The sequence below is a fragment of the Arvicola amphibius genome, chromosome 1, assembly GCF_903992535.2.
Source record: "Arvicola amphibius chromosome 1, mArvAmp1.2, whole genome shotgun sequence".
Taxonomy (NCBI): Eukaryota; Metazoa; Chordata; class Mammalia; order Rodentia; family Cricetidae; genus Arvicola; species Arvicola amphibius.
This window is the reverse complement of record NC_052047.1, coordinates 147,880,561-147,895,860: the sequence shown is the minus strand read 5'-3', so window position 1 is coordinate 147,895,860 and position 15,300 is coordinate 147,880,561. Positions and strand designations below refer to the sequence as shown.

General features: G+C 52.5%; 1 protein-coding gene across 1 annotated transcript; it reads right to left on the bottom strand.

The window, feature by feature from the left end:
* Nucleotides 1-681: 681 nt before the first annotated feature.
* Aldh3b2 (aldehyde dehydrogenase 3 family member B2) lies at nt 682-4,352 on the bottom strand. Its single transcript, XM_038342940.1, has 9 exons — nt 4,270-4,352; nt 3,767-3,877; nt 3,451-3,571; nt 3,250-3,335; nt 3,070-3,151; nt 2,426-2,812; nt 1,883-2,049; nt 1,234-1,333; nt 682-985 (listed from the first exon to the last, which is right to left on the bottom strand). Exons 2-9 carry the CDS (start codon nt 3,857-3,859, stop codon nt 801-803), a joined length of 1,221 nt encoding a protein of 406 aa, XP_038198868.1. The 5' UTR covers nt 3,860-3,877; nt 4,270-4,352; the 3' UTR covers nt 682-800.
* Between the last annotated feature and the right edge of the window lie 10,948 nt (nt 4,353-15,300).

The following is a 15,300-nucleotide window of genomic DNA, read 5'->3' as shown; positions in this document are numbered from 1 at the left end:
GGGTTCTGAGGTCTGAACTCAGTCTTCTGGAAGAACAGTCAGTGCTCTTAACCACTGAGTCATCTCTTTATCCCCAAGTCCCCAATTTTATATTTTACCTCTCATTACATCTTTTTAGGAGTGGAGATGTAGCCAACACACGCACATACCTCTGCCTGGGCCCAGAGCAGACTTGACTAATCAACCATGCTTTCCTTCTTATTCATGATGTTTCCTGGCTTGCCATCCTATGAACTAAACTGTATTCTGTCATGTCTGCTGAGTCATGGGGGATAGACCCTTCTGAAGCTATGAGCTACGAGAGAATCTTTTCCCCTTGAACTTGCCTATCAGGTCATTGGATCAAAGCAACAGAAAAGTAGCTAATGAACATCGCTCAGGCACACCAATATATCTGATTAGTGTTCAAGATCATGTCACTTCAGTGGGACAAAGCCACCCTCCGGGTGTGGGTGGAGCTGGGAGCCACTGCTCTGTCTTTTGGGACCCTGTCTAGGATCTGACAAAGGAAGTCCTCCTCAGTCACCAGATCTGCTCAGCCTTGGGGAGGGGGTTTCTCTGTCAGCAGATCTGCCTAAGGAGAGGGTCAGGAGGCTGCCGAGGGGGGCATGCTCTGGGAAGGGACTGGACCAGCCACCCGCAGGTCTTGCCTGACTGCATGCAGGTCTGTTCAGCAAAAGTTCCAGAGGTGGGGTGTGCACAGGCTGGGCCAGTCACCTGCCTTTCGGAACCACTGGGGATGTGAGTGCAGCTGAAAGCTGGGTAGGGCAGGGTCTGGGCAGCAGGAGGGGGGGTGGCGTTCATAGGAGGGTGCAGCTCTGGGAGCCCATGGCCCAGCTTATAAACTGCTGGTTCCAGGGACCATATGGTGGGTAGCGGAGGTCGTTAAGCTTTTCCATCCCAGGGCTGCGCAGCAGACAGGCACGCTGGTGGGAGAAGGTGTCGAAGGAAAACTTGCCGTGGTACCTGCCCATCCCGCTGTTGCCTGCAAGGACACAGAGAACAAGAGTGTGAAGACAGCACCTGTGTAACCCTGCTTGCCAGCCTGGGTGGCCACCACCTACCTGGGTAGACACCCAAAGCTCGCAGGGAACACAGAAAGGCAGCACAATCAAATAACCATTTTTCAGATATGAAAACCAAGGCTGTAAGAGGCCCAGGGCCCACATTCAGGTGGAATAGCAAAGACTTTCTGGGGTTGGGGCTGGATTGTGGAGGGGGCCAGGAACTCACCAACTCCCCCCAGGGGCAGAGCAGGTAGAGTCAGGTAGAGGAAACCATCATTGCCCCCAAAGCCACCACTGCTGGTACGTTCCAACATCTGGTTCACCACCTGAGGGAGGCAGAAGCACACCGGCAGGGGGTGAGCCCTGACAGTCCCACTGAGGGAACAAAGAGCTCTCACCTCTGCATCGCCTTTCCCAGCTCCTCCCTCTGCTGGCAGTCCCTTATTCCAAGCACCCATTGGGGGCACACTTTGTAGGGATAGGTAGGGCACAGGGCCATGCCCATCACTGAGACCATGAGGACTTGGCGAGGATGTGGTGGATCCCCACCGTAACCAGCCAGGCTTTGCCCATTCGGTCCTGGTCAGTATCGTCTTTCAGTCTCATAGGAACTTGGTTTATTAGGAACTTTGCACAGCTCAGAAATGAGGAGGGGCCTTCCTCCCTGGCATAGCTCTTACTGCAAGTGGAGGCTGCCTCAGTCAGGACAGACAGCTGGCCAGTCATGCTGCTGGCATCCGTGTGTCTTTGTGTGGAAATCGAGGGACCCAGGCTAGTGGCTCAAACTTGCAGCACCTGTCTAAAGCCCCCAGCAGGAGGTGTGGCCAATCGTCCCCTTGTCAACTTTTCTGTGGCCCCAGCCCCAGCAGGCCTACCTGGCTGTTATTGGAGAAGGCATACAAGGCCAGCGGCTTGTCCCGCTGGTTAATGAAGTTGATGGCCTCATCCAGGCTTCTCACGGTCACCAGGGGCAGGATGGGCCCAAAGATCTCCTCCTGCATCACGGGCTCTGACTCCTGCACGTCTGCTAACACTGTGGGTGCTGTGGACAAAGGGAGGCACAGCCTCGCTTTTTCTCAGGGCTTTATAGAAAAAAGGCTCCAGACTGGAGAAACTAAGGATCTGACCTCTCAGAACTCCAGGGTTTGAGTGTCTAAGGACCTGGCCTTATGGGGCAATGAGAAGGAAATAGAAGTTTATCCCAGCTCGGTAAGTCAAAAACTTTGGGGCCTAAGGTTGGAATTTAGGAGTCACAGATTCACTCACAGTTAAGGCACCAGAGCGGTGAACTTAAGGATCCAAGATGAAGCTCACATTCAGGGTCAAACACAGCACTTTTCAGTATGGAAGGGTCTCAGCCTGGGGTGGGGGTGGGGACTGTGTGCCACTGATGGAAACGATGGGAACAGGACACTCACCAATGTAGCGTTCTCCCTCATCGCTCTGGCCACCAATGACCACGCGGCCACAGCCCAGCAGGCCCTGGAGCCGCTTGAAATGTTTCTGGTTGATGATTCTGCCCAGGCTGGGGGAGGTCTGTGGGTTGTCTCCATAGAAACGTGTGATGGCATTCTGCAGGGCAGGTACCAGCCGCTTCTGCATCTCCTGGCTACACAGGATGTAATCGGGGGCCACACAGGTCTGGCCAGCATTGAAGTAGCGGAACCAGGCCACACGGTTGGCCACAGTCTGGGGGTCGCAGTCATCGTCCACATAGCAGGGGTTCTTGCCCCCCAGCTCCAGGGTGATGGGCGTCAGGTGTTTGGCAGCAGCAGCCATGACGACCTTGCCTATTTGAGGGCTCCCTGAGGACAGGGTTGAGTCACCATCTTCACCTGGACAACTGGCCTAGGCATGAACTTTGACCTCCCCTCTCACAGACACCTTTCTCAGCCCAAGTTCTGGGCTGTTCCATCTCTCCTGACCACCCAGGATCCAATCTCCAAGGTTCTCAGAGGTCCTGGACAGCCACCCTCAGGGACACCTCCACCTCTTGATTTGTTCTCTACGCTGTGTTCCCTGCTGTCCCCATGCCCGGGATCCTGGCCAGGGCCATCCTCACCCGTGAAGAAGATGTAGTCAAACTTGTGGTTCAGCAGCTGCCCAGTCTCCTCAGGCCCGCCCAGCACCACAGCAAAACAACTCTGCAAAACAGGATGACAGCAAGGACAGCAGGGACCTCCCCACTGGCCAGGACAGGGATATGGGAATGCCGGGTGCTGGCAGGCAGAGCCATACCCACCTGGTCCAGATACTGGGGCAGCAGCTCGGCCAGCACCGTCTCTGTGTTCTTGCTTATCTCTGATGGCTTCAGCACCACACAGTTCCCTGCAGGAGCCAATGGTGAAGCAGAGCGGGAGGCCTGTGCCTGCACCCTCCAGGAAACTCTGGATGCCCTCTTTGGGAAGGACTGTCTGACTAGGGGGTCCCAAACCCCACTCACCTGCAGCGATGGCCCCCACTAGGGGCATGATCAACAAGTTCAAGGGATAATTCCAGGGTGCAATGATAAGCACCACGCCAAAGGGCTCCTTCCGGATGAAGGCTGAGCTCAGCTTTGTGAGCTAGGATGCAGGGTGATAGTGAGGTGCCAAATGAGTAACAGCCTCCCCCACTGCCCTGGGTCCTCACCTCCCTGGGTGATGGGTCCCCAATGTAAAGACTGGCTTACTTTGGTTTCAAGGGCAGGAAGGGGCTTGGGGCAGGCTGCCCTGTGTGCTGCCACCTCCACCCACCATTACCGAGACAACAGTGCTCACCAAGTTGGTGGACACAGACTCGTCCTTCATCCAGGTCTGCAGGTTCTTGAGGGCCAGGTCCACCTCATTCTGGCACAGGATGATCTCACTCATGTCTGACTCGAAGGCTGACTGTGGGGTGGGGAGGTCTGGTTCAAGGCTGGGCTGGGGTCTACCATTCGGAAAGGGCATGAGGTAGTGTCCTTGAGCACATAGCTGCAGTGTATGGTTTCGTGGGGACTAACTCTGGACTGCCACTGCCTAGCTTTGAGACTTTGGGCAAACAATTTAAAACTGAGTGCCTCAGTTTCCCTATTTGTGACCTGAGAACAACCATCCAGCTGGCCTCTCAGTGGCGCTCTGCATGTTCTCAAGTCAATGTTGCATTCTGCGCATAGAGCAAGGGTTAAGCACACCAGGACATTCTCTTCTTGTCGAGGGCACAGGATCTCACGGAGCATGTGGTCCAGCTTGGGAAGGACAGTTGCACCTGTCTAGATCCCACACTCATGCCCCCACAGCACCTTGCCCACATCCTTGGCCAGTGCATCCTGCAGCCGCTGCTTGTTGTCCTGAAAGAAGCGGCTCAGGCCCTGCAGCTGTGCTGTCCGGAACTCCGCAGGTCGAGTCTGTCCTGCAGCGAAAGCCTCCCGCAGCCTCCGCAGTGTGTTCTCAGTGGGGTCCACCCTGCAGGATGTGACAGCGTTCAGTGGAGCTTGTGCTCCATTTGACCTTTGGGAAGAGCTTCAGCCACTCCACAGCACAAAACAGCCCCCTAAGTGCACATGCCCCGCCTTCCCATCCTCCCAAGTCCCTACCCTGAGCTTCAGAGCCCTCAGAGGATCCCTCGGAGCAGCTGTTACAGAATGGTGTTGGGTGTTACTGTGGTTTTATATTTTTTTATGACTTTTTGTCGTTGTTTGAAATAAGCATTTTCATAGCTTCTTTCTTTTTTCTTTTAAATTGTATTTGTTATTGGATGTGAAGAGAGGCATTCCGACTATGTGTGTGTGAAGAGAGGCACTCCCACTATGTGTGTGTGAAGAGAGGCACTCCCACTATGTGTGTGAAGTCACAGGACAGACTTGTGGAGTCAGTTCTCTCCTTCCACCATTCTTGTGTCCCAACACACACAGGTCACCAAGCTCGTGTGGGACGTGTCTGCCTTGCCAAGGCATCTCACCTGCCCTCCTGTCTCTCTGTCTGTCTGTCTGTCTGTCTGTTTCTGTCTGTCTCTGTCTCTCTCTTTGTTTCTCAGTCTCTGTCTGTCTCTCTGTCTCTGTCTCTCTCTATGTCTCTGTCTGTCTGTCTCTGTGTGTGTGTGTGTGAGAGAGAGATGCAGCTGTCATTGAGTCGTTTCTGCTCCTGCAAGTAACCCCTCACCCACACTCCTGTAAGTAACCTGGAATTAAAGTCACTGGTTCACCAAGTTGGACTTTGGTGGTGTCTGTACTTTGGTCTGTCATGGGATTCCCTATCTGGGGTGAGAAAATCTTTGTGTTCTGCCTCTGCGTAAAAGTTTTGCCACACAACAGTAGCCCTGGCTTGCCTCCAACTATGAAGATGATATGTATATGTTTGTGTATGCACGTGCGCTTGTATACACGTGTGCCTATTTTCAAGTGTAAAGGAGTGTCTGTCAGTGGGTTTATCTTGGTGTGCACATCTGAGGGCCTGTTCACATGACTTGTGTGGTGAGTTGGGTGGGAATGGGTGTTGCTTTGCATCGGTGTAGACAGAAATAGCACATGTTGGGACCTGTTCACAGCCCTGAGAGGGAGCAGAAACAGAACCCCTGTGGTGCCCTTGAAGTCCTGCCCCATCAGCACCTACATCCTCCCTGGACTTCACAGGTCACCATTCTAGTTAATGACATCCAGACACATATCCTTGCAGACAGTGCCTCACTCTCAGGACAAACTGCCACACACGCCCAACTTTGGCAGTGAACAGAATCTTACAACAGTGCCCCCTGTGGACAGAACCCTCAGGACAACGCCCTCTGTGGACAAAACACTCAGGACAGCACCTACTGTGGACAGAGCTCTCAGGACAGTGCCCCCTGTGGACAAAACACTCAGGACAGCACCTACTGTGGACAGAGCTCTCAGGACAGCACCCCTGTGAACAGAACTCTCAGGACAGAACTCCCAGTGGACAGAGCTCTCAGGACAGCACCTACTGTGGACAGAGCTCTCAGGACAGAACTCCCAGTGGACAGAGCTCTCAGGACAGCACCTACTGTGGACAGAGCTCTCAGGATAGCACTCCCTGTAGGTAGAACTCTTAGGACAGAGCCTGGGGTAAGTTGAGCAGCCACTGCAGGCTCTGAGGGACTGTCCCAGCTGACAAATGTGGGGAGACAGGAGAATGCAGACTTGCCCTCCTCCCTAGGACAGTGGTGCTGATTTCCTGGCTGAGTCCTTCACATTCAGGTCCCCCTTGTCTGGGACTGGCAGGACACAGCTCACACCAGCATTGGTGAGGACTGTCCCAGAGCAGGCTCAACTCCTGCCAGGGCTTCATGGGAACCCAGACCCTCCTTCATTACACTCAGGCCTGAGGGAGTCCCCACCTAGACTCCCTCCCAGAGAACCAAGTGCTTTTCCATGCAGGGGCTCCCTGGAGGAACCGGGCCTGGCTGGGGAGCCTGCTTGGTTGGCTCGGCCAGCAGAGCTGGCACAGTTGGCTTAGATTCTAGGCTCTAGCGCATTTCAGGCCTCTTCCTGAGCATTCCTTCTGGGGTGTCAATGTCACCAGCCCTCCCCAGTGCTCCCTGCCTGGGCTCTGTGGGCTCCTGGTCACACTGGCCTTGTTCTGACATTGTCCATGGCCTCCTACTGCCTTCATGGGCTGAGCCTGGGATGTGCTGAGGCCCCCAGGGCTCCTTAGTGTGGGGCCGCCTACTTCACTCAGCCTGGCTCTAATCCGCGGGATTACTGTTGTACATCTGACTGTCACTGGCTGACCTGTCAGTTATGAGGCAAGAGACTGTCATTACACAGGATCAGCACACACAGACACCTCCAGAGGCATGTGAGAGTCACCCTGGCTCTAACTGCAGTGGAGACACAGGGACACTGGACGTTGTGGACGTGGGGCAGCAGGGGCAAAGGCCTTGTGATGCCAATGGTCAGTAATGAGTGGGTGCAGAGCAGCTGTCCTGGCGGGACCTGCTGCACAGGAAGCTACGACGGATTCTGTCGCCATCAAAAACAACACGGAAGGGAGCTGGAAGGGAGTCAGAGCTGGCAATTGGACAGAAGGGTGGCAAGTGCCATCTCATTCAGCTCAGAAGAGATTATCACCCCATACTAAAGAATAGAAAGCGAGGCTCAGAGACTAGCTGATTTGTTCCAATTAGCTTTGACTGTTATCCTGACTTAAACTAGGGCCACCTGAGAAGGGGATCACCATGTATGTGATGGGTTTGAGGCACAGTCTTATCACGCAGCCCTAGTCAGCCTGGTATTCTTATGCAACCTTGAACTTGAAGCAACGCTCCTGCCTCTGTGTATGGAGGTGACATATGCCTGTCAGCCACCACACTAAGCTTTTAGTTATATGCTTTTTTTCTCATCTCCTCAATGCCTGTTGGTAACTTCCGGTTTTCTAAGAGAATGTCTCATTTCCAGAGCCATAGTAACCAGGAATTTTTTTTTTTTTTTGGAACCAGGTCTCACTAGGTAGCTCTCACGAGCCCGGCACTCTCTACATAGATCAGGCTGGCCTTAGAGTCACAGAGATTCACCTACCCACCAACCTCTGCCTCAAAGTGATAGGATTAAAGGCATGTGCCATTCAGCACAATAATATAATCTCTTTTTTAAAAACTATTTCTATTTTATGTGTATTGGTGTTTTGTCTGCTTGTATGTTTGTGTGAGAGTATCATGCTCCTGGAACTGGAGTTACAGACAGTTGTGAGCTACCATATGGGTGTTGGGAATTGAACCCTGCTTCCCTGGAAGAGCAGCCAGCGCTCTTAGCCACCGAACCATCTCTCCAGCTCCCAACAGGATCTTATGTAGCTGAAGCTAGCCTCAAGTTTGCTATCTAGCTAAGGATGACCTGGAACCCCAGATCCTCATGCTCAGACTACTACCTCCCAATTGCCAGGATTACATACATGTGCCACTACATGCAGTTTATGCTGTCCTGGGGCACAGACACAGAACTTCATGCCCTCCAGGCAAGCACCCTTTGCTTTCTTTCCTTTTTTAAAAATTGCCTTCCTTCCTTCTTTCCTCCCTCCCTCCCTCCCTCCCTCCCTCCCTCCCTCCCTCCCTCCCTCCCTCCTTTCCTTTCTTCTTTTTGAAACAACTCTGGCTGGAGAGATGGCTCAGTAGTTAGGAGCACTGGCTGCTCTTTCAGACGTCCTGAGTTCAATTCCCAGCAACCACACGGTGGCTCACAACCATCTGTAATGAGATCTGGTGCCCTCTTCTGGTGTGTGGGCATACATGGAGGCAGAATGTTGTATACTTAATAAATAAATAAATCTTAAAAAAAAGTTTAAAAAAATGAAACAACTAGGCTGTCCTTGAATCATGATCCTACTACCTCAGCATCTAGAGAGCTGAGATGACCCCTTTGCTAATGTGGCTTTTTAATCCTTAAACTGGATTGGGTGTGGTAGCACATGCCCTAACTTCAGACTCCAGACACAGAGGTGAGTGGATCTCTGTGAGTTTGAGGCTAACCTGGTCTACATAGTGAATTCCAGGGCAGTCAGAACTACACAGTAAGACCCTACCTCAAACAAATAAAACCCTGAGTTCTGACCTTGCCTCCCAAGAAGTCCCTCCTTTTTGATACCTTAATCACAGCTCTGGTGTCCCTAGCCAGGGCTCCATTAGCTCATATGGCTATCCCTTCATCAGTATGGAGCTCTTCCAGACAGGATGGCTTTGTCCCCAGTCCTAGGGCTCTTGAGCACTTCCTATCTGTCACAGAAATGTGAAGAAGGAGAAAGCAGAAGGCTGTACCTCTGCCCTCCACCCCAGGTACTGTCGTCACTATGCCGTCCTAGGCTCCTTGGCGATCTCAACCCCTTGACTCCCAGCTCTGCCTCTCACCCAAGTCCACCAGGGACTGTCCCCCACCCTGTCCCCCACCCTGTCCCCCACCCTGTCCCCCACCCTGTCCCCCACCCAAGGCCTTTTGTATTAAGACCCTTTGCCAGCTGGGCGGTGGTGGCGCACGCCTTTAATCCCAGCACTCGGGAGGCAGAGGCAGGCGGATCTCTGAGTTCGAGGCCAGCCTGGTCTACAAGAGCTAGTTCCAGGACAGGCTCTAGAAACTACAGGGAAACCCTGTCTTGAAAAAACAAAACAAAACAAAAAGACCCTTTGCCACCAATAGCAGTGACGCTACCTACCCAAGTGAGGGCTCCGCGCCTGCGTCCGTAGCAGACATTCTGGTTCCAGATGTGTGGCTCCTTTCTTAGCCTGACTCTCTCTTGCCTCTGACCACACTACCTTGCCCTACCTGGAAGTGCAGGTAGGAGCACTAACAGATCTAACAGATGGTAGGTGGGGCAGCCACCTCCTAAAGCCCTCGCCCTGGCTCCGCACTGCCTCCTGGGCACAGCTATAGGGAACCGGAATGGCAGGCTATGCAGGCTTCTCTGCTGGTCTGTGTTCTGGAGAGGATGACAGGAAGCTAGCTAGTGGGGAGAAAAGTCATGGGGGTGCGGGTGAAGACAAACCACATCTGGTCCCTGACAGCAATACCACCTCCTCCAGGAAGTCATCTCCACCCTCACACACAGGCACAACCAGGTTGTCTCTGTCTAGAAGAAAAATTGTGGCACTTCTATTTCCACTCTCCTGTGACCAAATGACACACAAGGGACAGAGGACAGAAGGGAACTGACAGTCGTAGAGGAGACTGAAGCAGAGGAGTTGCTGCAATGGGCAAATGTCACTCACACCTTTCTTTTCTATTTGTTGTGTGATCCCAGTCAAGTTGCTTACTCTCTCTGAGCCTAATGTCATAATTTAAAAAAACAAACAAACATATGTTTATTTTTATTTTTTTGTGTATGGGTGTTTTGCCTGTATGTATATATGTGTACCGTATCACATTCCTGGTGCCCGCAGAGGCCAGAAGATGGCATCAGATACCCTGGAATTGGAGTTACAGAAATGGAGATGCGGTCTGAGAGCTAGAAACTAGACCCAGGTCCTCTGGAAGAGCAGCCATTGCTGGAAACCACTGAACCATCTCTCTAGTTCCTTACTAGCATGATTTTTTGAGAGACTCTGCTGGGAGTGAGGAGGCACAATCACAGCTTCTGGAACAAGTCAGTGTTTCTGGGGTGGCAGTGCTGGGTCCCAGTGTTTCTGTGCACACTCACTGAGGACCCCTAGAGTCTGAGACCCAGGAGACTGAGCCCAGGCCCTGCTGCCATCTCTCACCGGTGGCCAGACCCTGTTTCCACCCCTCCCTGACCCAGACATCAATACACCCCCAGTCAGAGTTACAGAAAGGGCATCTCTGGGTCAGCAGGTGTCTGTCATAACCTTTCCTTGTGGTTGGAGCTGGGTCGGAGGAAGCCATAGTACACTACCAACCCCTGGGCCCTGAATCTTTGCTAGTTCAGAGCTAAATGCCCAGTGTGAGCCCAGGAAGAAAACACAATGTGAGCCAAGGGGACACAAGATGGTATCTCAGGGGTGGGCTTGCCTAAGAGCAGCGGGTGGGTCCAAGAGATGATTTCCCACACTTGGTTGTAAAGCATCACAGTGTGTAGGCTCCAGGCTGTATGAATCCTAACTCAGTAGAGATGCATTTTAAAGAAAACTAAGCCAGAGAGGAACCCACACAGCCTGTGAATCAAAAATCTCGGCCAGGCGGTGGTGGCGCACGCCTTTAATCCCAGCACTCGGGAGGCAGAGGCAGGCGGATCTCTGTGAGTTCGAGGCCAGCCTGGTCTACGAGAGCTAGTTCCAGGACAGGCTCTAGAAACTACAGGGAAACCCTGTCTCGAAAAACAAAACAAAACAACAACAACAAAAAAATCCCAGATCCCATCAGCAATGGCCAGAGTATGAAATAGTCGTTAAGGAGCTTCCTGACCCTGCTCTGTCCTGTCCTGGGGCTGCTGTGACAAAGGACCCCAAGTAGGTGAGACAGCAGCGCTGTGTTCTCTCTCAACGCTGAAGACAGAAATGCACAGTCCAGCTGAATACGGTGGCTCACACCTATAGCTCCAGATCTCCTGCAGCTGAGGCAGGAGGATAGTCATGAGTTTGAGGCCAGCCTGGTGTACACAGAGTTCTAGTTTAGCTAGAGCTACAGAGTAAAACCTTGTCTCAAAGTTAAAAAAGAGAGAGAAAGAAAGGGAGAAAGAAGGAGAGAGAAGGAAAGAAAAAGAGAGAGGGAGAAAGGGAGAGGAAAGGAAAGGGAAGGAAAGGAAAGGAAGGAAGGAAGGAGGAAGGAAGGAAGGAAGGAAGGAAGGAAGGAAGGAAGGAGAGAAGGGCTGCCAATAGTTGAGATGAGATGGAACCCAGTTCCCAGAGGGCTTTTCGAGACCATAGTCGGCCTCTTCAGGCATCAGGTAACTACCAGCAACCCTTGGCCCCAGTTTCGTCACTGCCCTCCATTTCTGCCCATCCAGTGCTGGGACGGAACTCAGAAACTCCTGCATGCTCAGGATGACTCAAGTTGTCACCTACCCTCTGACCCTCTGGCCAAGATCCTTAATGTCACCAGACCTGGAGAGACCCTTTCTCCACAGTGTCACCTTTACAGGCCCCAGGAGTTAGGAGGTATTAAGGTTTTTTATATATAATTTTTATTTTTATTTATTTTGGTTTTTTGAGACAGGGTTTCTCTGTAGCTTTGGAGCCTGTCCTGGAACTAGCTCTTATAGACCAGGCTGGCCTCAAATTTACAGAGATCCGCCTGCCTCTGCCTCCCGAGTGCTGGGATTAAAGGCGTGCGCCACCACTGCCCGACTGAGGTATTGTTTACAGGAACTATTATCCACCTACCAAGGGGAGCAAAAGCCACTGCTTTGTCACCTCTGGGGAACATTGGATCACAGTTCTCAAAAGACATACTCAGATGCCCACTGACTGGATAAGCACCTTTACATGCCTATGCAGAGAGCAGGCTAACAGGCGAGAGAGGCAGAGAACCCGAGAAGGAAGAGCTGCCCCAGCCCATCAGTAAAGCACAGCAGAGGGTTCGGGCAGAGGCAGGGGACAGTCAGCAATATCTTGTCTGCCAGGTAGGGGGTTAGAATTGGACACAGACCACAATCAAGGCCATAGGGTCTTCAATCAGGGATTGAATTCAATATTGGAGTTTCAGTGGCCTCAGGATGGTCTCGTCCTGGGGAAACACACCTATAACCCCAGCCCTCCAGAGACTGAGGCAGGAGGATAGTGAGTAGAAGGCTAGCCTGGGCTACATCACATAACCTTATCTAGAAGGAAAAAGAATCCCTTCCTGGAAAAACTTCAAGGACTGTTCTGAATTGGGTGCCAGGGTTTGGGGGTCAAAGGGGAGAGAGAAATGGGGGGCTGACCAGGTTTTTACTGAGGCAATAGACTGAAAGTTGCTTCTTAGGGCTCAGGTTCTGTGCCCTGGGAGGTGGGGACCCTGAGTCCTGCCTGGTTAGAGTGGTCAGCAAGTGGTGCCCAGCGAGACGTAGAGCAGATGCCTGAAGTTGGGGACTCAGGGCCGAGGCCAGCTGTGGGGCCTTCAACCTGCCTTGGGCAAAGGCAGCCTATGGGGAAGGAGCACAGAGAACGGGTAGCCAGGGATACAGCAAGACGAGCGTGGTTGAAATAGACAGATGTGACACACCCGAGTCAACAAGGGCAAACAGTCCAGGGCTGGAGGGTGTGCTTGGAGCAGGTTGCGAAGAAACACCTGGCAGGCATGTTCCCACCCAGCAGGTTCATGCAGTCAGAAAGCTGCAGGGCGTGACTCCTGCACTGCCATCTGCATGTGCAGGGATGACAGCTGGGCGCATCCAGTTGTGACATTAAGACTGTATCCCCTGGAGGTCACCTCACACCCTGTGGGGAACCACAACCTCTACGGTTCCTCCACAAACAGCGGCTGGTATCACGCGGGGTGAGGTGGGGTATTCCTAGACACTGATAATAAAGACAGGCTCAGGAAGACATTGCTGCAGTGGGTGAGCATGAGGATGAGGTGGGAACTTGTGAGATGTGGCGGTGGGGCAGGTCAGCTCTCCCCTGGGGATTTGTACCAGAAGTGACCAACCACCAAGTGGATGTAGCCTGTTGCTGATGAGTCAGGGTGACACTCCAGGAGGTCTGCATGTGCCTGTGAGCTAAATGCTGTCCCCCAGGTTTATATAGTAAAGCCTGAAGCCCCAGAGTGTCAGGATTTGGGGGCAGCCCCTTGCGGGGACGGTTAGATTAGATCATGAAGATAGGGTAGGATCTGGTGGGTGCATCTGTAAGAAAAGGAAGGTAAAGAGCTGGGACACCTTGATAAAGCGCCTGGCTTGTAAGCCGGAGTGTCTGGTTCCCGCCCCGGGATCCGTGTGAGAAGTCTAGGTGTGGTGTTGTGCGCTTGTAATCCCAGAGCTGTGGGTAGGGCAGGGACAGGAGGATCCTTGGGGTTCACTGACCAGCCAGTGTTGGTGAATTCCAGTCCAGTGAGAGACCCTTGTCTCATAAAATAAGGTGGACAGCTCCTGAGGAGTATCAGCTGAGATTATCCCCTGGGCTCTGTGCACACTCGCATGCACTCCCACAGCACCCCCACATGCACACCCATGTGCACCCCCACATGCACACCCATGTGCACGCCCCACACACATACCCACCCACATGCACAGACACCCACATGTGCACCCACATGCACACCCACAAGCACGCACACACATACATTCCACATGCACACACACACATACAAAAAAGGAAAGAAAGGAAGGAAGAGAAAACGAGGAAGAGACACTAGGGGGCTTGCTGGCATTGTCCCTATCTCCTGGGTGAGGACGGGACAGAGTGGAGGAAGTCCACCTGCGGGGAAGCTGGTGCTCTTCTGGAAGAGCCCAGCCGGATACCAGAACTTTAAGAAACAAATGTCTGAACTCAGATCCAGTGGTGTTTTCACTGAGCCATGGAAGTGTGAGGCCTGAGAGAGGGGATGGTCCTGTCTGAGCAAGATGGGAAGGGGGACAATCTAGTGCCCAGGTCAGGGAGCCTTCTTAGGGACAGAAAAACAGCTGTGTCCATTCCTCCAGGCCCCTGGTTTCTCATCCAGGACTCAGTGGATTGATTCTGGGACCCTTTAGCCTCTGGTACCTTGGAATTCCCAGAGAGGGGCTCTGGCGTCTGCATTTTTACCAGGCCCCACTGTAAACTGGGTCTAGATGCACACCCCTCTCACTTTCGAGGGTAAGAGCAGAAGCAGTAATTCAAGGTTATCCTTGGCTACACAGTGAGTTCCAGACCAGCCTGGGCTACATGAGACCCTGTCTTGAAAGATCAAACAAACAGAATGGCCATTGTTCCAATCAGGTGGCCTTTCTACGGATCCAGTAACAGATCCCAGACTCCTTTCTCAGCTACTGATTCAACTCTTCCCCAGAAGGTCTGGTGCCTCGGTCTCTTCATCTGTTATAGTTTAAATATAAAATGTCCCCTGTAGGCTTATGCTGAGTCCAATCTGCCAGGTCATATTGTGCAGATTGACTTTTCAGCCACACTTGGCCTGAAAGATTCATTTCTACAAACGCTTCCTTACATTTCAAGGGTGGAACGTGACTGCTCACCAAGATGAACCCACAAATACTATTAGCTGCCCACACCACCTGATAAATGACTTATCACTGGAAGAGGGAAGGGTATTGCTTCATACATTTATCAGTGTAAATTTAGCCTGGGGAGCTTGGTATGTTAAAATCATGTTAGGCAAAACAAACCCACGAACTTACCAGACAAACTAGACCAAGAAAAGGGTGGAACTCCCTTGCCTGGACCCCATAGCGTGACAGATGCTTAACAAACACAACAGCATCCATGTGTCCGCCCCACCAACTGTCACCTGACACCCAGGGTGTGTAGCTAGGACACAGAGAACGGCTGCAGGGGCCTCCCTTTGGCCCATCCTCTGTTGACAAGGCCTGCTCAGTGGCTACATGCTGTCCACCTTTGGGGCTGGGCCTGCCAATCCTGCTGCAGGGCCTCTGTCCGCAGCTGGCTGCGTCCTCGCTCTCAGCCCTGACTCTGATTTTATAGCAGTAGCTTCTCTCCCCGTTCTTTTTTAAGACAGGGTCTAAGCCAGGCAGGGTGGCACACGCCTTTAATCCCAGCACTCGGGAGGCGGAGGCAGGAGGATCTCTGTGAGTTTGAGGCCAGCCTGGTCTACAGAGCGAGTTCCAGGACAGGCCCTAAAGCTATAGAAAAACCCTATCTTGAAAAAACAAAAAATCAATAAATAAAAAAAGAAAGAAAATCTTAGGCCGGGTGGCAGCGGCTCATACTTTGAATCTCAGCACTCAGGAGGCAGGGTCAGGTGGAGCTCTGAGTTCAAGACCAACCTGGTCTACAGAGAGAGTTC

Coding starts and splice junctions, on each gene's coding strand:
- Aldh3b2 (XM_038342940.1), bottom strand. CDS start 3,859: ATGAGTGAGATCATCCTGTGCCAGAATGAGGTGGACCTGGCCCTCAAG. Junction 2,813..3,069: donor TGACTACATCTTCTTCACGG/GTGAGGATGGCC, acceptor CCCTGTCCTCAG/GGAGCCCTCAAATAGGCAAG. Junction 986..1,233: donor TCTGCCCCTGGGGGGAGTTG/GTGAGTTCCTGG, acceptor GTGTCCTTGCAG/GCAACAGCGGGATGGGCAGG.